At 44.9% G+C, this 24,403-nt stretch overlaps 1 protein-coding gene across 1 annotated transcript; it reads left to right on the top strand.

Annotated features, from left to right (window-relative positions):
• The first annotated feature begins 1,017 nt into the window (after window positions 1-1,017).
• SMAD9 (SMAD family member 9) lies at window positions 1,018-23,399 on the top strand. Its single transcript, NM_001195510.1, is given in 5 exon segments — window positions 1,018-1,445; window positions 5,264-5,521; window positions 12,291-12,512; window positions 20,968-21,224; window positions 23,187-23,399. Coding segments are annotated over 5 exon segments (1,293 nt in total). The 5' UTR covers window positions 1,018-1,033; the 3' UTR covers window positions 23,331-23,399.
• Window positions 23,400-24,403: the final 1,004 nt, after the last annotated feature.

Here is a 24,403-nt window from a genome sequence, read left to right as displayed (position 1 = left end):
AGAAGATTTTTCTCCCAGATAGTACCAAAGGTATTATCATTTTATATTTGTGCAAGTCTCTTTAATGCCTGGTTTTCTGTATAACACTTGGATTCTCACATCTGCTCCTGCATTCAGTCTGTGGTTTGTTGTTTGGGTCTGAGTCATGGGGAGAATCCAGCGCACACAGATGTGTAGCTGGGAAAGAAAGGACTGACTGCTCATCCCCAGGGGTCCTCGGGCCACACTTTGAGAGCCACTGTCCTCTAGAGGAACTTGGAGGAATATATGACATAAGTGAGATTATTAATGTTCCTGCTTTGTTTTTCTTTTTCAGTTATTTATGTGTATATTTTGCACAATGAAGGCTTGTCACTTGTGCAAACTATAAATGAGAGAGGAAGTGGCATGAGCATGTGGAGGAAAGATCACAGAGGCCCTAGAAACCCAGGCAGGAAAGCTTACACTTGCGAAACCAGGAAGCCACTGTAATTTCCCAGACAGGAAAAGGACTTGTTAAAAGTTGTCTTTGGAAATACATGGGTTAGCACTGGAGGAGAGGGCCTAATTAGAGGTGCTGCAGTATTGAAGGGGACTGGGAAGGTGGGGCAGGGACCAGATGTTGGCAGAAATGGACAGAAAGGTTCAAAATGTGAAAAACAATTCAAAGGCAGAATTAACAAGACTTGGGTATAGGGAATTAAGGAGAGGGAAGAGTCAAAGATGACTAAGAGTTTTCAAGTCTAAAACATTTGAAGAATATTTTCTCCTGTACATCCAACCTTTAGTGTTTTTTGAAAGTCTCTAATCCTGTGTTTTTGTTTTTGTTTTTTTTTTAATTAGAGTTGGGCAGCCCATTCCAGGCCTTAGGAGAAAATCCACTTCGCAGCCAAAATTGGTCCCAGTTCCTTCCGGAAGAAAGGGAAGACTTATGACGTCCCTGGCGAGTTGGCACCTATGACATCCTGGGAGGCGTCCTTGCTCATTTCCCTCGGGCCGTGAAGGGCTTCGGGTCCAGTTCACAGCTTCGCTGGACGCCCGCAGTGCGCCTCTTATGCACTCCAGCACCCCCATCAGCTCCCTCTTCTCCTTCACCAGCCCCGCAGTGAAGAGACTGCTCGGCTGGAAGCAAGGAGATGAAGAGGAAAAGTGGGCGGAGAAGGCGGTGGACTCTTTAGTGAAGAAATTAAAGAAAAAGAAAGGAGCCATGGACGAGCTGGAGAGGGCCCTCAGCTGCCCAGGGCAGCCCAGCAAGTGCGTGACGATTCCCCGCTCCCTGGACGGGCGGCTGCAGGTCTCCCACCGCAAGGGTCTGCCCCACGTCATTTACTGCCGAGTGTGGCGTTGGCCCGATCTCCAGTCTCACCATGAGTTGAAGCCCCTGGAGTGCTGTGAGTTCCCGTTTGGCTCCAAGCAGAAAGAGGTGTGCATTAACCCCTACCACTATCGCCGGGTGGAGACGCCAGGTGGGTTTTCTCCGTGGTTTATTGTAAGAGCTAAGAGGGCGTGTCCCAGCTGGTGGAGAGACGTGAGGCACCCCCAGAGGAAGGGCCCGCCTTGGCAAGGAGTGGGGGTAGGCTCAGTTTGGAGGAACTGATCCAAGATTTCGTAGTCAGAGAAATCTAGACAGAAGCTATCTCTTTTCTGTATACATGTAAGCTTTGTGTGATTTTGAAAAAGGCAGTTTTATTTGGAGGTATTTTGGAGTCATCTTAAAAAGTCTCTGCATGGCCTTGACATGATCAACTGTGAAAAATAAGCATCTCCTTCCCGCCCCCTCTTCTTGAACTCAGCTCTGCTGAGCTAAACTGTCTGCCACTTTCCCCAAGCTCAAGTAGTGAAGGTATCTGCTACCTGCGTCTGACGACAGCCAAGGAAAGAGTTGCTGGAAATCACCCGAGCTCTGGGAAATGGCCCAGGTCCGTTAAGAGGCGGTTCTGTCTAGGAAGGCAGGCAGGGGTGAGAGTCAGCCTGCCGCCTGGCTCCTGGGTTCAGTTCACCCTGCAGCAGCCCTGGGTAAGTTGTGCCCAGCTTACAAAAGTCTTAGCGAGGTGACTTTTCAGGCTCCCAAATCCTGCCTCATGTTGTAAAACTGTTTTCAAGGAAGTCACCTGCTTGTGCATGGATGCTTCTCACAGTCACATCATCCCGGATACGGGATGAGACCGTTTGGAGAAAGTCCCCAGAATGATATGGGGTGATTCTGGGTGAATCTTCCAAAAAGGAAAAATCAGTGTTTATTTGAACCTTATTAACACCGTGTTAAAGGAGCAACATTGAAAAGAAGTCGTATGTCACTTACTGTGTCAGGTCCTCACTTTCAGACAATTCATGACGCAAGTCAGTTTTTTATTCTTCTGTATTCATGGAACACATACAAGAAGAGTGAATGGCTTACCATCCCGGTCTTTTTTGCACGGTGATGTTGACTATTTGTTTTATAGTGTCATAAGGTGATGTACACAACTACAGGTTTCTGAAGGAGGAAGAAATTGTTTCTCTGTTACCCTCATCTGTAGTGGTTTAATTGGAAACTTTTCATCTACTTGTTTGAGTATATAGTCAACCTGTAGAGCTGAAAATTATTGCTTGTTAAGAAGAGACAAATGTATGCTAGTGGATAAATGGTGGGCTTTGGATGGATGTTATTGTTACTGTGTAGTTCTCGTTGTTGTCTATTTACTCCAAAACCTTTACTTTTTCTGAGAGCTTTTATCGGTCCTTGCAGGTGGTAACAAATGCCTAGTGTGATGTGAAGCAAGTGCTTCAGCAGCTGTCTCCAGAAACAACCTTTTTTTAAAATTTTTTGCTTTTATTATTTTTTAATTTTTTTGCTTTTTAGGGCTGTGCCCATGGCATGCAAAGTTCCCAGGCTAGGGGATGAATCAGAGCTGCAGCTTCCAGACAACACCACAGCAACACCAGATCTGAGCTGTGTCGGTGACCTACACCATAGCTCATGGCAATGCCAGATCCTTAACCCATTGATAGAGGCCAGGGATTGAACCCACATCCTTATGGATACTAGTCTGGTTCCTTACTACTGAGCCACAATGGGAACTGCCAGAAGCAACTTTTTTTTTTTTTTTCTTTTTTAAGGCCACACCTGCTATGGAGGTTCCCAGGCTAGGGGTCGAATCACAGCTACAGCTGCTGGCCTACACCACAGCCACAGCAATGCAGGATCCTAGCTGCATCTGTGACCTACACCACAGTTCCCGGCAACGCCAGATCCTTAATCCACTGAGCAAGGCCAGGGATCGAACCTGCAACCTCATGGTTCCTCGTCGGATTCTTTCCACTGTGCCACGATGGGAATTCCCAAAAACAGCCATTTTTAATCATCCTTGCCTAGTTCTTTAGCTAGTTCCCTCTGTTATTACTAAAAATTACGGAGACAACTCTAGATAATATGCATATCCATCTGTTTCCAAATTTATCATTTTTAGATAATTTCATTGACTCTAACATAAAAGGTTAGGATTTAGCTAATTTGTATTAACTTCTTCCTTTCTTCCTCTTCTCAGTCTATTTTTTGGTTTATAGTTCATATTATTTTTTGGCTATTCTACTTGTTTCCATTGTGGGATTTGGGGAAAGAATTATTTTCCCTTAGAAGAGCATTGGTCCCTTGCCTTCTGCTGTCCAGCATTGGTGATGGGAAGTTGTAAGTCGTTTTCTCATGTCCTTGTAGGTGACTTTGAGGTGATCCCTTGGGAGCTTTTAGAATATTCAGTTTGTCCTTAGATGTTTGAAATTCAAGATGGTATGACTAGGTCTGGGTCTTTTTTCATTCACTGGGCTGTGTGCTCTGTGGCTTGTTTCAATTGGATGACATGGATCCTTTCTTAGCTCTGAGATGTTGTCTTCTATTATTCCTTTGACGGCTTCCTCCCTCTGTGTTCTTTGCTTCTCTTTCTGGAACTTATACTGCTCCAAAGTTGCCCCTCAAGAGCACTGATGGAGTAATGTCTTTCTGCCAAGCCTTGTAACACTTTAGACGTCAGTAGGAGCTTGGAATGCCTGGACAGTGCTTGCTCCAGAGAATTGCATCTGCTCCCATTTTTCTATAGGAGAATAAATCTTTTTTTTTTTTTTTTTTTTTTTTTTTTGCTTTTTAGGACCATACCTGCAGCTTATGGAGGTTCCCAGGCTAGGGGTCTAACAGAGCTGCAGCCGCTGACCTATGCCACAGCCACAGCAACGCCAGATCCAAGCCGTGTCTGTGACCTACACCACAGCTCACAGCAACGCAGGATCCTTAACCCACTGAATGGGGCCAGGGATTGAACCTGTATCCTCGTGAATACTAGTAGGATTCGTTAACTGGTGAGCCATGAAGGGAACTCCCAGGAGCAGAAATCTTTTAAGAGTGTGGAGCCCAGAAGGAAATACACTAACATGAACAAACTGTATTTTTAAGTTCTCTATTGCTGCTATTATCTACTTATTCACCTTTATCATTATTCACTGTTTATCTTTTACTTTGATTTTTAGTTACCTTTAAATCTTTCTGGTAAAGACAAACAGAATGGTTTTACTTACCAGCAATATGGAGCCAAAAAATTTAGGCTGGTTTATCTAAATACTTCAACGTGATTCCCAAAGTAAAAATATTCTGTGCATGACTTGGGGTTTCTTTGCAACTGAGAGAAACCGATTTTGCCTGGGGTGGGGGGACCACTGTATGGGCAGGATCAAAGGAAGGAAGACTTGAACAGTTGGTTGTCCAGAGGGCCAGGTCAGAGGGCAGCTGTGGTCATTTCTACTGTAGGAATGAATAGGCAGTTTCTTTATAGATTGCTGACGTCAGAATGATTCTCCTCTGAACTTTTTGTTGGAGTTCCCACTGTGCTGGGATAGGCAGTGTCTTTGCACCACTGGGACGCAGGTTTGATCCATGGTCCAGCACCGTGGGTTAAGGATTCCTCATTGCCACAGCTGAGGTGTAGGTCGCAATTGTGGCTCAGATACGATCCCTGGCCTGGGAACTCCATATGCTGCTGGGCAGCCTAATAATAATAATAATAATAGTAATAATATAAACTTTCCCTTTTTTGGCCACGAGGAGAGAAGCCAGAGTGTTAGTTTGATTCATAAGCTCCCTTTTGGGGAAGAAACGGGACCTTTCTGGACGGTGTCACGATGAGCACACAGAATGCTGGGCAGGTCCTTCCCAAAGGAAAGGCAGAATTTGGTCATCTAGAAATGCACAGAGCAGCCAGCATCCCCTCTGTTTTGTGCCCACGAGCCCATGTTCTGACCAGTTCCTTCCTCCTCCCAGTGCTGCCTCCCGTGCTGGTGCCCAGACACAGCGAGTACAACCCGCAGCTCAGCCTCCTGGCCAAGTTCCGCAGCGCATCCCTGCACAGCGAGCCGCTCATGCCGCACAACGCCACCTACCCCGACTCCTTCCAGCAGCCTCCGTGCCCCGCCTTCCCGCCGTCGCCGGGACCCCCGTTCCCGCCATCCCCTTGCACTGGCGGCTACCCTCCCTCCCCGGAAAGTCCTTCGGAGCCGGAGAGCCCCTTCCAGCACTCAGGTCAGTGACAGCTGCGGTCTCCTGGAGCGTGACCCAACACGGTCGTGGGCGGTGGGGCCATCACGGTGATAATCACTGTCACTTACAGCTCCCACAGCTGTCCCCTGGGGCCATTGGACCCTGCCCACCTTCCAACCTGATCAGGACTCTGCCTGTTTTGGAGCAGTTTCTGTTTCTTTCAATAAAATAAGGAATATCCGGAGCTAACAGGTTCCTAAGGGCATACGCAAATGCCTTTGGTGCTGGATGTTGCGATCTGCCTCATTTGATCTTCTGTCCTCATTTATTTAACAGATAATTTATTGAACTATTATCTGCAAGCATTGTCTTAGGGTGCTGAAAGCTCCAAGATGTCTTTGCTCTAGTTTCTAGTTCTAATCCTCCGGAAGCTCTTAGAAGCTAAATGGATTGGAACGGCATCCCCTGGGAATGTCCAGGGTTTTTGTTTGTTTGTTTGTTTGTTTTAAGGATTTAGAAATAAGATGACAGAATACTTCTCTAGTGGAACTTCCCTAACAGGAAGATTTGGCCTGAGGGCAGGTAGTGTGGGGGATCAGTGCTAGGACTTTTCTTTGACTGCCCCTTTCAGCAATCCCAGGGAGTTTGTTCTTGCAAAAGATGGGGCTGTATTTCAGTGCAGAAGAGACAGAGTCCCCAGCTCCTGCTGGTGCTGTCTCCCTTTTTGCTCTGGGAAGCCAGCAGAGTGTCTTGAAGACAGAGCTAGTCAGTAAATATTTGCTGAACTGAAAAAGCCTATGGATACACACTGCTATGTATAAAATGGATAATCAGCAAGGACCTGCTAGATAGCACAGGGAACTCGACTCCATATTTTGTGATAACCTATATGGGAAAAGAATCTGAAAAAGAATGGATATATGTATGTAAATAACTGAATTACTTTGCTGTAACCTGAAACTAACACAACCTTGTAAATCAACTATACTCAAATATAAATGAAAATTTGAGGGGAAAAAAAAAAAACCTATGGGAATTCCCACTGTGGCCCACCAGGTTACAAACCTGACTAGTATCTGTGAGGATGCAGGTTTGATCCCTGGCCTTGCTCAGTGGGTTAAGGATCCAGTGTTGCTGTGAGCTATGGTGTAGGTCACAGACACAGCTCAGATCCTGTGTTGCTGTGGCTGTGGTGTAGGCAGGCAGCTGTAGCTCCAATTGGACCCCTAGCCTGGGAACCTCCATATGCCACGGGTGCAGCCCTGAAAAGCGCGCACGCGCGTACACACACACACACACACACACACACACACACACAACACACACACACACACAAGAAGAATATCCGGAGCTAATAAGTTCCTGAGGACGTGCATGAACACGCCTGGTGCCGACACTGCCATCTGCGTCTTCTTGTGTTTGTTTATTTAACAGATATTTGTTGAACTCTCATTATCTGCAAGCATTGCCTTAGGGTGCAGAAAGGAGAGTTAAACTGTCCATAAAAATTGTCCTCAAAGAACTTATAATATGTGGGAAGATAAAGAAGGAGTTGCCTTCCCAGTTATTCCATGATCCCCCCCCCCACAGCAATAATGCTTCCACTGGTTTCCATGTACAGCCACTGTCTCATTTATCACCCTGTGTTATGTAATTCCCTGTGTGCTGGTCTCCCGCACTCAGTGGTCAGTCTTCTCTCCTGGGCGCTCAGCACAGAGCCTAACATGTTCCTTTGTTGATTACCTACCAGCTGTCACTCCCTTGATGAGCGTGAGTGCATTACCACAGGCCTCTGGAACTTGGCAGTAGAGCTCAGGTTATAGACACAGATTTTACTGAGTCAGGAAGCAGTGACTGAGCACCTGCAGAGAGCCGGGCCCTGCCCTAGTCTAGAGGCACAGTGCTGACTGACGGTGACCGTGGCCTCTGCCCTTCCAGAGGCAGTGACTGTTGAGAACAGTTGTGTGAATAAGTAACCAGGTGTGTTAAAGGCTGAAGCCGTCCAGGCAGGTAACTCTAAGGACCTGAACTAAAGAGGGGAGGTGGGCACCATTGTAAATCAACTTAGGCTTCAATAACACTTTTAAAAATGAGAAAAAAAAGAGAAAGGATGTGGTAATGGAAAGAAGACAATGAATTTGAGGAGGTAGAATCCACGGGAGAGAGAAGGCTGGTGCTGGAAGGAAGCGCTGGAGTCATTCACGCAGTGGAAGAGACGGCTGAGGTCTTGCAGTGGCTGAATTCACTGAGAAAGGGACACAGAGAAGAAGTCCTTTGAAGACAAAACCATTGTTAAGGTACAGGAGGATACTTAGGTTCCAGAATACATATTTACATAAAACACATTTGGGCTATAAAGATTTCCTGTACTGACTCCTCCTGCCCTGGTTAAACTAAAGGTTGATGTCCCCCTCCCCCAATCACCCACAAACAATAGACCCCAACACCAATGCAGAAGCCAAGCTGGTTTATTTCTCACAGAGGGAATAGCATGCAGAAGCCAAGCTGGTTTATTTCTCACAGAGGGAATAGCCCTTCTAATTACAGAGAAATAATTATCTTCTGTAGGATTCACAGGGAAATGACAACCTGAATAAACTGATCCATAGATAAACTAGAAAGAACTTTTGAGAGGAACTGGCTCAGCTCATTAAATTTTTTTATTATAGTTGATTTACAATGCTGTACACATGTCTGCTGTAAAAATTTTTTTACTAACTTTATTAAGATATAATTTACAGAAGTTCCCATTGTGGCACAATGGGAATCAGCAGTGTCTCTGCAGAGCCAGGTATGATCCCTGGCCCCAGACAGTGGGTTGAAGGATCTGGTGTTGCTGCAGTGGCTCAGATCTGATGCCCAGCCCAACCCTGACCCAGGAACTTCATATGCTGTGGGGCGGCCAAAACAGGAAAAAAAAAAAAAAAGATATAATTTACATGCCATACAATTTATCCATTTAAATGTGCAATTCAGTGGTTTTCCATCTATTTAGTTTTCGTATATTATATATAACTTCATATTGTATATAATATAAATATAGATTCATGTGTTATGTATAAAGTTGTGGCAAAATATATGTTGCATAACATTTTCTCTTTTGACCACTTTTAAGTGTACAATCTGGTGGTGTCAAGTACATTCACAATGTTGTTCAGCCATCACCACCATCTATTTCCAAAATTTTTTTTTTAATCACTGCAAAGAGAAACTCTGTACTCATTAAGCTATAGCTCCCAATTCCCTCTTCCTCCAGCTCTGGGTAAACGTTAATCTACCCTCTGCCTCTATGGGCTTGCCTGTGGTAGGTGCCTCATATAAATGGAACCATACAATAGTTGTTTCTGTGTGTGTCTGACTGTGTTTGCTTAGCTTAATGTTTCCACAGCTCATCCATAGTGTCGCACGCATCAGTCACTCCACTTTCGTGACTGGACAGTACTCCAGTGAAGGGATATATATACCACATCTAAAAAACATCTGTTTGTTAGTGATGGATACTTGGGTTGTTTGCACCTTTTGGATCTTGTGAGTAGTGTTTCTATGACCATTGATGTGCAAGTATTTGTTCAAGTCTCTGCTTTTCATTCCTTTGGGTACATACTGGACATGGAACTGCTGGGTCCTATGGTAACTCTGTGTTCAGCCTCTTAATTTTGTAGATAGATTGACTCAAGGACCTGTGAAAGCATTCCCTCTCTTAGCTTTTTTACCAAGGTCACAGTTTATTTTCTCTCAGCGAAATGCCTTATCACCAGTACTGCCGTGTGGTCTGTGGACCACTTGCATTAGAATTACTGGCATTGCCTGTTAAAACTTATGTGGCTGCACCCAGCAACAGATCTACAGACCCACATTTGCTGGGGGTGGGCCCAGGAGTCTGCATTTTAACAGGTTCCAATGGTGATTTTCATGCACACTGAAGTGTGAGAACTCCTTGGCTGGACAGTGCAGTTCAACAAAGAAATACAGACCCAAATTTTAATACCATTGAACTCCACCACTAATATAACAAGACTGTTCTAAAGCATCGTTAGGCGTGTGTACAGAGGGAGGGAGTCACTTGTTCTGAAGGCCTCACTGAAGAGTTTTCCCTCTGCGTCAGGAGTTTTTATCATTATGAATTAATTTCTGATAAGATGTTACCCACCGAATGCATACCATTCACCTACTTATAATCACCGTCCAATCATAAAACCGCTATTTGGGGAGAAGAACCTTTCTCAGGGTGCCTTGGGCACAAGGTTATAATTAGGTTTCAGCCTGTGTTCTGTGTTTGGGGGGCATATTTTGAACTGTCTGCAGACAGAGCATCCCCGTGGCCATGGGACAGTCTATGGCCACAGAGGAACTGAAAATTAAGCTTGCTACAGAGACAACTTAGTTTCCTCTGTTTTGAAAGCCAGGTAAAGGCCTCTTCTGCATTGGAGAAAAGCTTGGAGAGTGGCTCCAAGACTTGAAAATCTCATCATGAAGTCATTTGAACCCAATGATAACTCAGAAGTCAGAGGAAAAATGGATCAACCCTGTAGCGAGGGGCTCAGGACAACCAGTTTCTCCTGGAGGACCGTCCCTGTGTCAGTAAAAATGGCCCCCTTACACGGCCGGTCTCTCAGGCCACCAAACCCAGGAGTTTAACGGCAGACAGGGTTGGATCATGCTGTCTTTGTGTCTGTCTGTTTGACACGCCTTCGTTTGACTGCTTTTTTTTTTAGCTGATGCACCGCCCCCGCCTTAATCATGCCACAGAAGCCCTGGGGACCCTGAATGACCAACCTGTAGATGCCACAGCTGATAGTCATTTAGTGCTCTTGGTGCCTAGTGGAGGTAAATTTGCAGACAGACAGCTAAAATGTAGCTGTTTTCCAAGAGTATTTCCTATTACCATCCCCTTTCTGAAAAACAAATAAAACCAAAAGAGGAACAAAATGTGCTGGTCTCCTGTTATACGTGTGTTGTAAGCGGCAGATAGCATGGTTTTGCATTTTGATGTTGGCCTCCCTCAGTGCCACAGAATGAAAGTGTTGTGGGTCATTCTGGTTCATGGAATACATTTAAAAATGTAACCCAACATTTAGAAGTGTGTATTTCTTGGTGTTTTAGTATGACACTAGGTATTTAAGTTACTGTTTCTTCCAATTGTGTGTATGTGTATGTGGTCCCCCCCCACCCCAGGGCTGCACCTGAGGCACATGGAAGTTCCCCAGCTAGGAGTCGAATGGGAGCTGCAGCTGCCGCCTACACCACAGCCACAGCAACTCGGGATCCAGGCCACATCTGTGGCCTACACCACGACTTACAGCAACACCAGATCCTTAACCCACTGAGCGAAGTGAGGGGTCGAACCTGCATCTTCATGGATTCTAGTCGGGTTTGTTACCTATGAGCCACAACGGAAACACCCCAATTGTGTTTTTACTGTAATAGGTTTGTAGTGATATCTTTCACTCGGCTTAGAGAGGGTGCTCTTGGAAATACATATACATAGACATTTTTTATATGTAATTTTATTTGTCTTTTTTCATTTTTAAAATTTTGTTGAAGTATAGTTGATTATAAGGTTGTGATAATTTCTGCTGTACAACAAAGTGATTCCATTACACGCACGTATACACACATTCATTCTCTTTCAGATTCTTCGCCCACATAGATGATCACAGAACACTGGGTGGTGTTCTCTGTGCTGCACAGCAGGTCCCTGCTGGGCCGTCACGCCGTACACCTCAGTGTGCATATATCCCAGTCCCAATCCCAAACCCCCAGTCCGTGTTTGTGTCTTATAACAGGCCAGATAAATGTTGCTCAAGTTTACTGTTCATATAGACCACATGGCGATCTGTATAAATGCTGATTTTGAGCCCCCATGTCTGGAGGGGCTCCAGGAATCTGCATTCCTGACACGCTCACAGGTGATGCGGGGGCTGCTCTCCAGGACCCACACCGTGAGGGAGGGTCTGGAGGAGTTTACTATTGAAGTAGCCCAGAGGGCATTCTTTCCTCAATGCAGGTCTGTTTGTAAATCAAATAATAACCCCCTAATTTATCTGTCTTAGTGCCTATAGGAACACACTCTAGATACAAGAATTACTAGGATAGTCAAAGAAAAGAAAGATACTATAGCAAATAAAAAGGCAGAGAAAGAGTATGGGTGGCAAAGAAAGCAAGAAAGAACTCTGCATTTTAGTTCCTGGTAACTTCCTTTGAAAACTTTGCTGTGAAAACATAACATGCATAGATTCCGTAATGAAATAGATGTCTCTCTTTAGTAGAGTAGCCAGTGATCCCATGTGTGCACAGAGGAGAATGTGAGTCTAAGTGGAAGTTTCCTTTTTCTTTCTTAAATAATTGAAAGTCCTATTCAGTGGTTTGCGTCTGGTTTTTATCACATCCAAACTAATGTTTTTCTTTACCTCATTAGAAAAGGATGCCTTTACCAGATTGACACAGCAACGATAAGATGAGGTGACCTGCCAGCCTCCTTTTAGCTGTGTTTCTTTTAGGGGGGATGACATTTCCATGGATCCATTCATACCGTTGTCTGCCCCCATGCCCTGGTACTAATAAACGTGTTTACAGAGGCTTCATCCCTGGGAGAGTCACAAGGACAGCAGCCCTCGTGTCGTGGGTACGTGGACCAGATGCACTAACTGCAGACAGCTTCCGTGAAAGATACAGATTTGAAAAGACCACCTGCTTGGTCTTGCAGCCACCGCGCTGGGGCAGAGCGCCAGCCTGTCTGCTGGCGGGGTCGCGAGCGGGGAGGTGCGAGTGACTGTGCTAGTGATGTGCCATCCAGTGCGTTTTCTTTCAGATTTCCGGCCCGTTTGCTACGAGGAGCCACAGCACTGGTGCTCCGTCGCCTACTATGAACTGAACAACCGTGTTGGGGAGACGTTCCAGGCTTCCTCCCGCAGTGTGCTCATCGACGGGTTCACAGACCCCTCAAATAACAGGAACAGGTTCTGTCTCGGACTCCTTTCTAATGTGAACCGAAACTCAACGATAGAAAATACCAGAAGACACATAGGAAAGGGTAAAAGCAAATATGTAATTCCTTCCTGTCTTCTTCTGAGCTAAGATGTGGAATTAGAAACGAGCCGTGGCTTGGCTGCTGGACCTGGTGGGATGATCCTGGGGCCGGTGCGCTGGGAGACGGTTCTGGGGATACTGTCGGAAAAGACAGGGGAGTTTTCAGGATCTCAGTCTCTCTGCCTCTGAGGTCGGCGGGGCATCTTCTGGAGGGTGGCTCGGGACGGGTACGAGGACGATGGACAAGATGAGTATGAAGGGAAGAGGAGATAATCAAACAGAGGCATGAGTTATTTTTGAATTATCTCAAGGGGTAAATAGGATACCTTCTGACGAAGAGGTGTCCTGGCTGATTGTTTACATCAGGGAACGTTACCTCTAGAGACTGAGAAGTCACGTGGTTAAAGGTCATAACTGACTTATGCCGGGAAGCCTTCGGTAGGTGGCCGGGCCTTTCCTGTGTCCCAGCACTGTTACAGCAGCCCAAGAAGCATCAGCTTCACTGGAGTCTGGCCATGATGCTTTGGAACCCATCTTATGGGCATGATCAAATCCTGGCTGAGCGTGAGGTCTGGTTGAGGGTCTTTAAGTTACTTTCGTTTATGTTCAGATGGTTGGCAGTGTCTGCTTGAAGCCTGGCTGTCCCCTCTGATGCTCTGGTAACCCAGGTGTAAAGAGCCTTCAGAATCATCTTTTCTCTCCTCACAGGCCTTTTTTTTTTTTTTTTTCTAATTTCCCAGGGAGAGTCATTATTTCACTTGTGATGCATTCTGTGTTCTTGCTAATGGGCCTCCTAAATGTCTCCTGTTGTAAACCTACAGACCATCGATTAGAAACAGGCTGAATCTGTCAGCTGAGTTGACTCTTAATGGCGACAGTTACTTTGTGTTTCTTTTACGCTGTATCTTTCCATAGTGGCTTTGAGGTGGCTTACAGAAAGACATCTTTGCAGTGAAATGAGAAGTAGAAAATCAGAAGCTGGGGGTGAGTGGAGGAGAAGAATACAAGTTTGTCATCCCTAAGGGTTAGGATGGTAATTGCGATTGTGGTTAAAATTTTCCTCTGGGCTTCCGGACAGGGAGGTCAGAAAAGGGATGCAACTTTTATCCCAAAGGGGGAAAAATAGTCATTTCTCCAAGGAAATAATACTTTGACTGGGTTCTTAAATTTTCCAGGTATGGTTTTTTCCCTTCAGATGGTTTTCATGAGAATCTTCAGGTGAAACCTAAAGGTAGAACACTGAAATGTACTGTTGTTGAGCCGTTCACTGAGGGGCCCTGCAGATTGCCCTGCAGATTAGGCTTGTACTTGTACCACTTGATCTAAAAATAGCATGATAGCGTGTAAGGAGTGTGGACCACCTTCGGGAAACCATTCTGCAAGTAGCTTGGGCAAGGTGCTGCTGATGTGGATGGACGGACAGTTGGTGTCATATTACTGACTGAGAGGCGATCCACAGGGTTTAAAAAAAATAAAGAGGAAGATCCAGGACTGGTGACCTGTTACAAAAACCAGAAAGGCTAAGAAATGGTCGCCTGGATGGAAGGGCCCTCCACCCTCGTCGTGGTCCCCAAGGCAAAGGCACATTTATCTCAGAAAGCTGCTTTGAAATTGCCTCAATGCAAAAGAAAAGATTTTAAAGGGGTTACAAGCCATGGCGTAAAGCACAGCATGAAATATGTTTAAAGCCAGAGCTGTCAGTCTTCCGTGAGGATAGGCGAATCTCAGGTGTACCCCCCGCCCCCGACTACCTGGTTCTGAGCTGCGTGACTTCCCGGAGCACCAGCCTGAGTAAGTTTACAGCCAAATGCACCCCAAGGTTACTGAATAAGTTAATTTGCTCAGTGGAGTTAATTACTAGAGACGCTCAGCCTTCAGACATTCATCTCACAAATATTTATTGAGCATCTCCTCTTAGCCAGGCAGTTCTGTCACTAGGGATGCGGCAATGGGAAACAAAACAAAATAAAAATTCCTGGCTTTGTGGATTACATATTAGTAATGAAAGACAAACAAGAAATTACAAACACACACACACAATGTCAAATTATAAGTGTCTAGAGGAAGATAAAGGAGGGGAAGAGAGTGGGGAGGGTAGCCAGGGCAAGCTTCCTAAGAAGGTGACACGTGAGCAGAGAGTAAAGTCTGGGTGCCAGAGGGGAGAGCTCTCCAAGCAAGGGGAACAGCAGGAACACAGACCCTGACACCTGCCTGGCACAGGGTGAGGAATGGCAGGAACACAAAGGTGAGTGGAACAGAGTAAGCGAGAGGCCAAGGAAATCATAGAAGAGGAGGGGACAGGACCAGGTCAAGGTCTTGAAGCCATGTGGAGTGCTTCAGCTTTGCCTGTGTGACGTAGGAAGGTAGCTTTAGGTTGGAGTTTATAAAAGGATCCCCTGGCTGTTGTATTGAGATGAGACTGTGGAGGTGGGTGGGACAAGACTGGGAAGTATCTACAGAGAAAAATTCTTTTATTATAGTTAATGATGAGCTATTTCTCCTCTCAGTAGTTACAGTTGCTTTGAGGTCACTTCTGGTTTGTGTTCCTTACTGCTTAAGTTGAGAAAGACAGCTGGCCCTCTGAAGGACGTTCTCGCCGCCACCCTGTCAGCGGTGCATGCATTTTTCCGTAGCAGTGATGGTTTATGCTGACTCACTCACAGCTTTCATCCTGCTTTCCATCTAATGTGACACAGCGTCAGGCAGTGGGGCTGGTATGAAGCCTTTGTTTGCAGCCTTGCAACAGTCAACAAATCTATTGCTTTGACCTCTTTAGCCAAGTGCTTTTAAATAGCAGAGGCTACTGCTTCGTCAGAGGGAGGACCTCACAGACCCTGCAGCACTGCATTCTAACATAGGTCTGTCCGTGTTCTTCCTTGAAAACCAAGCAAAGCACTCGAACTCTTTCGAATGGCTGGTAGCTGCTCCCATGGATTCCCCAATCTATGGGAAGCAGCCTGGAAGGCACTTACAGGTGTTACTTTTCTTGTCACTCATTTTCCAGAGGAGACAGGGGCAGCTCAGAGAGTTGAGTAGCTTGCCCATGGTCCCATGAGTAATGGCAGAGCTAAGCTCATGGCTTGTCTCCTGGGTCCCATGGCTCCCCTCTGCTGGGAGGGGGGTCCCTCCTTGCTCTTCTGTCTCAGCACCCCTCTTAAGTCACTGGTTGAGGAACTGAATCTTTCCACATGGAACAAAAACGCCACATGCCACAGCCATGGTACATCCTAATCAACCCTGAGATGTTGAAATAAGGCTCTAATAGTACTAAAGTGGTGACATTTTACAATTATATGCTTTAAAAATGGAAATCAGAGATTTCATATTTTCCTTACAGGAATATTCCAGAAAAGGGGGGTTGTGGTTATAAGGATCTTTTTAGAAAAAAAGGTGAAGCCCTGCTGACATATCACACTTATTTGTGACTGCACAAAATAAGGCAAAGATTATTTTCTGATGGTTTGGAAAGCCGATTTGGATCATTGGAGTATACAACGCGCCTGCTTTTCTAGAGTGGCTCTTAGGATGGCCGTGATTTCCAAATAATGAGGAAAACCACAGTTTTGAATGGACTGCATGAGCATACGTGTGCTTTTAAGGAGATTGAGGTTGGATTATATTTCCTAGAGATGCACGACTTAATATAATCATAATCAATAGCACTGTCATCCCTAAGCGCCTGTGATTTGCGCTGTAACTGAAGGCAGCGCCACTGACCCTAGCAATGACCTGTGCCAGGTTCTCAGTGTGAAAAGACCCTCGGAGCAGGATGGGCATGTTTCTCCTTTGTAGCTGCAGACAGGCTGCGTTGTCTGGCTGCTAGCTGTGCTTCCCCTCGTGGGAGAAAGAGTAGGTAGTTATGATAATTCTGGAGGCATTAGCACCAGATGATGAATTTGCTGAAGCAAACCAAGACCTTCCTGAACATAATCATCATAGATTCCAGATCAGCTTTGGAATTTGTGTTCTTCATCCTTTTATGAATCTTTATTTTCTTGCACCTCTCAAGTGGTTCTGTAGAATTCTAGTAATGCTTCCTATTTTGTGAAAGACATTAGTCCTGAAGGCCTGGTTTGGTTTGTCAGTTCCTTAGAAAGTGGGCCTGCATGTCAAGGTGATTTGGGGATTGCTTCCTTTCCCAATGGATTTAGTTTCCCCATCTCAAAATGTCCTTTGCCTTCGGACTTTGAATGTGTATAAGGCTTCTCATCCCTGAAAAAGCAAATCCTAACAAGTTTTAACACCGACCGCCGAACGTTGTACTGTTGCAGTTTCACACAGGATATTGTAGAATCCTTAAAATGTTCAAAATACTTTAACACATGAAAAACAGGTTGTGAAAGATCCTGTAGAGTGTGATCCCAATTTTGTTTAAAACATGCACATAAAAGACTGAAAGGTCTATGATAAATGTTAGCTTTGATCATTTCTGGGCTGTGGATTTGTGGCTGATTTTTATTCTTTGCGTCTCTGTATGTTCTAAGTTTCCTCTAGTGAGTTTCTTGCTCCCGTGAGGATGGGTCGGGCTGGGATGGCTGCACTTGTGCTGAGAGAGAAAACATCCCGGTGCACCCACCCCGGCAGAGTCACTGAGTATGTGAACGCAGGGTGGGGCATTCAGTAGAGTTCAGTTCGGCCCAAAGCTGCTTGTTTATCACATTGTCCAGAGAGACTTCAAGTCTTCAACTCCAGCTTTAGAGGACTGACTTAGCTGAGAGCCTAAAGGCCAGCTCTCTGTGAATTGGAAGGAGTCTCTTTCTCAAGAGAAGTTACTGCCATCTGCTGGAGAAGTCTTGTGATAATTACACAACTCTGAAGACTGAGGCACAGCCTGGGTTTGTGCAGTGCACAATCCTGGGCACAGTCCTGGGTGGGCTCACCTCCATCCTATGGACCAAAGCCCTGGTATAGATCAGGAAATCTCTATTTTTATATTATTTTTTGTCTTACATTAAAACTTTTTTTTTATTTTGGAAAATTTCAAAAATACACAAAAGTAGAGTCATGGACTAAATCTTCATATGACCAACTCCAGTTTCAATAATGAGTCACATTCTGTGCCATTCTTTTCCTCCAGCCTGCCACAGTATTTTTTTTTTTTTTTTTTTTTTTAGGGCTGCACTCTCAGCATATGGAGGTTCTCAGACTAGGGGTCTAATCAGAGCTGTAGCCACCAGCCTATGCCAGGGCCACAGTAATGCCAGATCCAAGCTGTGTCTGTGACCTACACCACAGCTCACGGCAATGCCGGATCCTTAACCCTCTGAGTGAGGCCAGGGATTGAACCCTCAACCTCATGGTTCCTAGTTGGATTTGTTTCTGCTGTGCCATGACGGGAACTCCCACAGTATTTTTGCAAGAGTATTTTAAAACAAATCTCAGACCTTATATCCTTTCTCCTGTGTGTCTAAGTACGTGTCTAATGACATAAGGAACTTCTGAAAGTATCATCAGAAGATATTTTCTTAAAGTTCCAGATGATCCTGACAACCAGCCCAGTTTTTAGAATAGGCATTCAGAAAGTAGGGCAGCAAAGGCAAGGGGAAGATCAGTCACAGACTCCAGGGAGGATGTTGAGTTTGTGCTGGTAGGTTCAGGGTGTTTTCTAAGCAAAGTGGAGAGCCATCAGGGGTCTGAGCAGGGCCGTGGGTAATGAGAGTGCTTTCCCTCCCTCCCACTCAGGAGGGGATCCGTGCATCTTCCTTCTACTTTGGGATGCTGGCTCCCCCCTCTCACTGGTAGTAGATTCCAGAGCGTTGGCATCTGCTCACCAGCCTAACAAACCTGCCCTCCTCTGTCTGCTCCATCATCTGTCATTCAAGGCTGCAGAAGACGACCAGAGAGGAACAACCTGCAGTCCGACTCGACAGACCCAAATCAAACCCTGAGTCCTAATTAACCACCACACGGGACTCCAGACTCCCTAATCTCCTGTAGGTTGGGTGCAGGCACTCACAGATGGAAAACTGTGACACAGCCCAAGGGAGATGTAGTCCAAGGAGTAGGTAGAACTTGCCTGAGGACTACGTTGCCCAGCTTCTCTCTCTCTCTCTCTCTCTCTCTCTCTCTCTCTCTCAGGTGGCACCTTCTTTGGGCATTTATCCTAAATGTTCTCTATTCCCTATGGCAATCTAGCATCTCATACATGTGGTTTCAAGCCACTTTTCTGGCTTGTCAAGTGGATGCAAATAAAATTTTTAGATGCTGCTGTCTTTAGCCAAAACCTAGCCTCCTTCACACCGGGGTTGAAATCCCTCCTATACTGGTGCTCAGAGCCAAGCGCATCCCGTTGGCTCTGCCCCTTTTTCTCGCTCAGGAAGCAAAACTGCTGCTTCCTCGTCCAGGCTCTTCTCTGCTTTCCATGCTCTGTCAGCATGTCTGTGGTTGCGGATAAGAATGTAACAGGATTGAAAATCATCCCCTAAATAAAGACCAGAGTCAGGTAACAAAGATCTTATCTATCCTCCTTAATAGATCTGGGAGGATTATATATGTGAAGGTCATTCAATTCAAAGACATGCTAAACGCTTAGCAGCCTCACGCTGTAGCTCTTTTACCACTTGCTGTCTCTCTCTGCAAAAACCACAGAGCCCCCCAGAGGCAGGCCTTCCCCTGGGAGTGTTTAAAAGAAGTGGCTGGGATTTGCCTCGGCCTCACCTCTTACCTGTCGGTCAGTGCAGCCACGTTAACTGTGTCTTAGCCAATTAGGACTGTCCTTCTACCTACTCTTCAAGGCCAGGGCCACGGGTGTTAGATGCCAGGCTGCTCAGGGATGTGAATAATGGAGGTGAGAAAGAAGAGGAGGGCGAGGAAGGCTGAGCAGAGGAGGGGAGTGGTCTCACCTGGGCGGCCAGAGGGAACCTTGGCCCCAATATCACGGGCTCTACTTTCTCATTGTGACCCTGGATCAGTTTCTTCAGACTATGTTGGTACTTGTGGTTGGAATACATAATACTGAAAACCGTACTTTTCTAAAACTATTACGGGAAAGGAGATGGGAAACGGAAATCATAAAGCTGGCGGGAAGTAGTCACATACAATGAAAATTGCCTCAGTGGCTGCTTAGAACCTGACAGAGAGCATTTCTCCCAAATGTACAGTTAAGCTCCCTGATGGCCTGGTCTGGTGCTTAAGGATCTGGCGGCGTCACTGAATGCGGAGTTATGCAGAGTGCGGTCTGAGCACCCCTGAGGTCTTTCAGTTTCATTTATTTAAAAAAAAATTTTGTTTTTAAAAGATCCCAAATCTTTCACCTGAAGTATTTTCAGAGCCATGTCTTTAGCCCCTTGTCACCGCCCGGTGATTGATTTACAGTCCTGGTGTAGTGCTCTCAGAACTGTTTCTGCTGCAGGTTGGAGGACAACTGTTCTGGTGTAAATACGCCCCAGTCCCTTGCTGTCAATTTATGTTGAATCTGAAACCCAGACATTTGGAGGGAAAGCATCAACTAAAACTTAATTTGGAGTGAAGATGAGTGTGAGGCAGCATCCTCAGAAAGCGCTTTGCCTTTTAGCTCTGAGACTGGGAGACAAAGTAGCATAAACCACATTTTGATTGTGTGTCTTTATATCTGAAAAATGTGGCACAAATTTCACAGTTCATAGGTAAAAATGGGGTTATTTCTATGATCTATAACTGTAAGTGATAAGCTTTAAAATGGAATAGATCTCTGAGGTCTTTCCTTTTTTGTCTTTTTAGGGCTGCACCTGCAGCATATGAAGTTCCAATGCTAGGGGATGCATTGAAGCTGCAGCCGCCGGCCTACACCGCAGCCACAGCAATGCGGGATTCTAGCTGTGCCTGTGACCTCCACCGAAGCTCACAGCAACGCCGGATCCTTGGCCCACTGATCAAGGCCAGGGATCAAACCTGCGTCCTCATGGATGCTAGTCAGATTCGTTTCTGCTGAGCCACGATTGGAACTCCTCTTTGAGGTAATTCTTCAAAGAAGTGGATTTATAATTGTTGATAAAATAAAATTTGAACTTCATTTATTGTTGCCTCCAAAGTGGGTTTAGGGTATGCAGTTAAGTAACATTTCCATGGTACTGTGTGTGTCCACTTTTTTTGTTGTTGTTGTTCCTGTATACACCTGAAGGTCTACTTGGTGTTTGCTGCATTATGTATTTATTTAGCATCTAATATTATGAGATCTTCCTTTTAGAGTGAACACGCATGCAATTGAGAAAGTGACGGGAATAGCGCAGGTAGACGGGAGCCTACCTCTTTGTTCTTGGCAATGATTGTAAGCCTGGGTTGCAAGCCACTTTGAAAGGGAAAAAACACGGATTATATGTAAAGCAGCCTTTGGGGCACACATCGGACTAATCTATGATTGGTGCTACAGGTTAAGCTGTAGTTGATAGTCTCATCTCTTGAGGTTGCGAAGGTGGATGAGAAGGGACTCTGATCAAAGCTAACTCTGCTGCTGGTGTTTGAAGACTGTTTTTGCCCCGTAGGCGTGCACCTCTACTACGTCGGGGGAGAGGTCTACGCAGAGTGTGTGAGTGACAGCAGCATCTTTGTGCAGAGCCGGAACTGCAACTACCAGCACGGCTTCCACCCGGCCACCGTCTGCAAGATCCCCAGCGGCTGTAGCCTCAAGATCTTCAACAACCAGCTGTTTGCCCAGCTGCTCGCTCAGTCCGTCCACCATGGCTTTGAAGTCGTGTATGAGCTGACTAAGATGTGCACCATCCGGATGAGTTTTGTCAAGGTAAGGAGCGCTTGCTGCCCGTTGTAAGGTGGAAAATGAGAAATAAACCCAGAGTGCTCTTTGGTGGATGTGGTGGTTAGAGCCAGTGCAAGTAGACAGCCTTTTGGGGGGAGACTCTGTTTCATTGTTTTTCAGAAGCTCTCCTCTGTGAGTGTGAAATCTCTCTGTGTACCAATTTGAAGAAAATTCTGAAGCATATTACTTTTGGAGGAAAACTCATTAAGATAGCTGATTTTTATTTAATGCTGAAGATGAAGTGACAATGATAATTGCATAGGACTTAGGGCTATAGCGGTTTCTTCATCCCTCACATTGCTGAGCATTACTGTCACTGAGTAAATGTTGGTGAATTTACCTGAATCAAATAAGACATTCTTCTTAACTCTTGCAAAGCAGATAGGCAGATGGAAGAAATTATAAATAAGACCCAAACAGATAATGTAAATTAAGTGCTCTTCATAAGAGTATAAATAAATTGGGATAGAAACACTAGGGGGGGTTGTAATTAATTCTGAGACAGTAGTAGATGTTCTGTTTATGAATATTTGTTGAATTTCTCAACCTAGATCTTATTATAGTTGATGTGAAGGTTGGAGAATGGAGGAGCTACCTAGTGGGAAGGTAAATAGATGGATTTGCACATTGAAGCTGAAGACTTCAGGTTCATTGTCTGTATTTCATCTCTTACAAAGCACTTGCAGATAATTCTAGTATTTCAGAATCTGAGCTTGGTTATTAAACTGAGAATATGTGGCACAGTTTCCTCCTTGTTACATTATCCAAGGAGTCAGGATGGCTTGTTCTAGGTTTTTTCAAAGTAAAGCTTATTTATGAATCCTTTAAAATTACCATATAAAATGTGTCTTGTTTTTCTGTACTCTTAATTATGTTTTTATTGCATTTATAATTTTAGTAATTATTTTAAAAATAAGAATAGAGAATATCATTTTAAATTTACAAAATGCCTTCTTAAATCCATTTCTTTCATGGTGACAAAGCAGCTTTATTCAAATTTACTTTGAATAAAAGCATTTAAAAGCATTTTACATTGTGAGGCAATTAACAGATACCTGAAAATCTTTTCAAATGTTCTGATGCCTTAGAGCCAGCAGAGGGCGGTAAATTCCATTAATGAACAATCATTTGACTTGTTATTTCTTTCCAGGTCTGTGTTTTTAAAATTAGGATGAAATGCCAGTATCTCATAGAAATCTGATTTTCCTAAGATCAACTAAATGTATTTCTCAGATATGCAACTTTTCAGTTCATAAAACTACAGCATTCACAGAAAGCAGACTGTTACTAATATTGCAGGGGCTTAAAAAAAAAGCCTTAGCAAATGGAACTACAGAGGATCAGTTTAAAAGAAATTTACACATTCTTATCACGAGGAAAAAATTGCATCCCTGTGAGGTGATGGATGTTAACTAAATTTACCATTATCCATTTTTACTGTCTCTCCTGAGGAGGGTCAGAAAGGGCAAATTGCCGGAAGTGAGCCAGAGAGAGAGAGGGGAGAAACGGGCTTTATTAACCAGCCCTGAATAAATCAAGAGCGCCCTCAGCTTTACAACGTTCAGATCCAGTCATTGGTCTGTAGTGAGCAAGCGTTTTGTGCAAAACGCTGTCTTCCGAATTAAGGTGAACACAAGTTTAAGCTCCTTTCCCTGTGGACGAGAAAATGATTTGCCAGCGTCTCCAACGTGGCTGGAACCCAGGCCCTCTCTGAGGTCATGAATTTAATTGTGAACCCAGGAGGAAACCATTGATGGGGACTCACCTTAGGGTGCCTGGTTGATGCAAAAGTTGTCCTGATCTTATGAGAATGCAGGGTTCGCATTCTTGGGTCCCAGGAGCCGGCCTATGGGTGTGTGGGCCTCGTCCACCCAGGCCTTTTTCTCTCGCCCCTGGAGGCCTCTGTAAAGTCTGGCACAGTCACTCGGCTTCCTTCTTGCTTTTCAGGGTTGGGGAGCTGAATATCACCGCCAGGATGTCACAAGCACCCCCTGCTGGATTGAGATTCACCTTCATGGACCACTGCAGTGGTTGGACAAAGTTCTGACTCAGATGGGCTCCCCACACAACCCGATTTCTTCAGTGTCTTAACAGTCGTGTCTTAATCCACATTTCTGTAGATTAGATGCTGTTGCAGGCAGTGGCTTATGTCATTTCAGATTTGCAGCTAACTGAAGTTTCTAAGTACATGTATAAATCCATATAATATATGCTATTCATATTTTGTATCACTTTGTTTTGTGCTGTCTAGTTAACCTGATGCCAAGTACAGTGCAATTAGAAGAGCGGGTTTTTTGCACCCGTGCTCTAATAAGCAGCAGCTGCTTTTGTGGGAGGAAAGAAATGAGAGGCAACTGTATGGAGAGTATTTGAAGGGTGTTGGCAGAATAAAGGCAGCTTTCGTCCGCCGTGTCCTATAAGGCATGTTGTGTGACCAATCCGGAAAAAAAAAAATGTTAAAACTGTTCATGTAGCAAAAATCAGGTACTGGCAAGCACTAGAGCAAATAGCACTTGAACACAAAACAAAGCTATCAAACCCATACAATTAAAATAACCTCACTTTCAGTGTGACTGGCCAAACAAACAAACAAAAAAAAAACAAAAAAATTCAAGCTTTTAAAGTCAGTTATGTAAGATAAGTCGCATAAACTTTATTTCTGAGGTTGAAATACCTATAGCTGGACTATTGTGATGATGTGAACGGTACATTTTAGACAGCTTTAAACTGTGATTGGGAAAGAAAGAAACTGTGAAGCTGAGAGTCATATTGCCTCCTTATCTACCACTGTAAAAAAACAAAAAAGAGTGAGTCCAATTTGGGAAGATATATATGAAAATAGCATGAAGTGAGCTATATCCCCCAGTTTGCAAAATAAGACCAGAACTTGGTCCCAGAATCACCCACAGAGACGCCTGCTTTCCACGTAGGAAATTGGATTCCTTTTTTCCCAGTTATTCATGTCAGACAGCTCTGCAGAGTTTTGAGTCTGCACGGTGAGTCTTCTGGACATGTGCATAAGTCCTGGATGCAGACGAAGCAGGTGAAATAGGAGCGTTGGACGAAAGCCCCCTGGGTTCACTTACGCCTTCTCCCATTCCCACGTTCAAAGTCTCTAGGCGAGGGTACTCCTTTTGCCACATTTTCCTCACGTGTTGGCAAGT

Source organism: Sus scrofa, chromosome 11 (assembly GCF_054392235.1).
Source record: "Sus scrofa isolate SSC_HxYL_T2T_F1_AM1 chromosome 11, Sscrofa_HxYL_maternal_Yorkshire_Landrace_v2.0, whole genome shotgun sequence".
NCBI classification, from domain to species: Eukaryota; Metazoa; Chordata; class Mammalia; order Artiodactyla; family Suidae; genus Sus; species Sus scrofa.
This window is presented reverse-complemented; position numbering and strand designations above follow the sequence as displayed.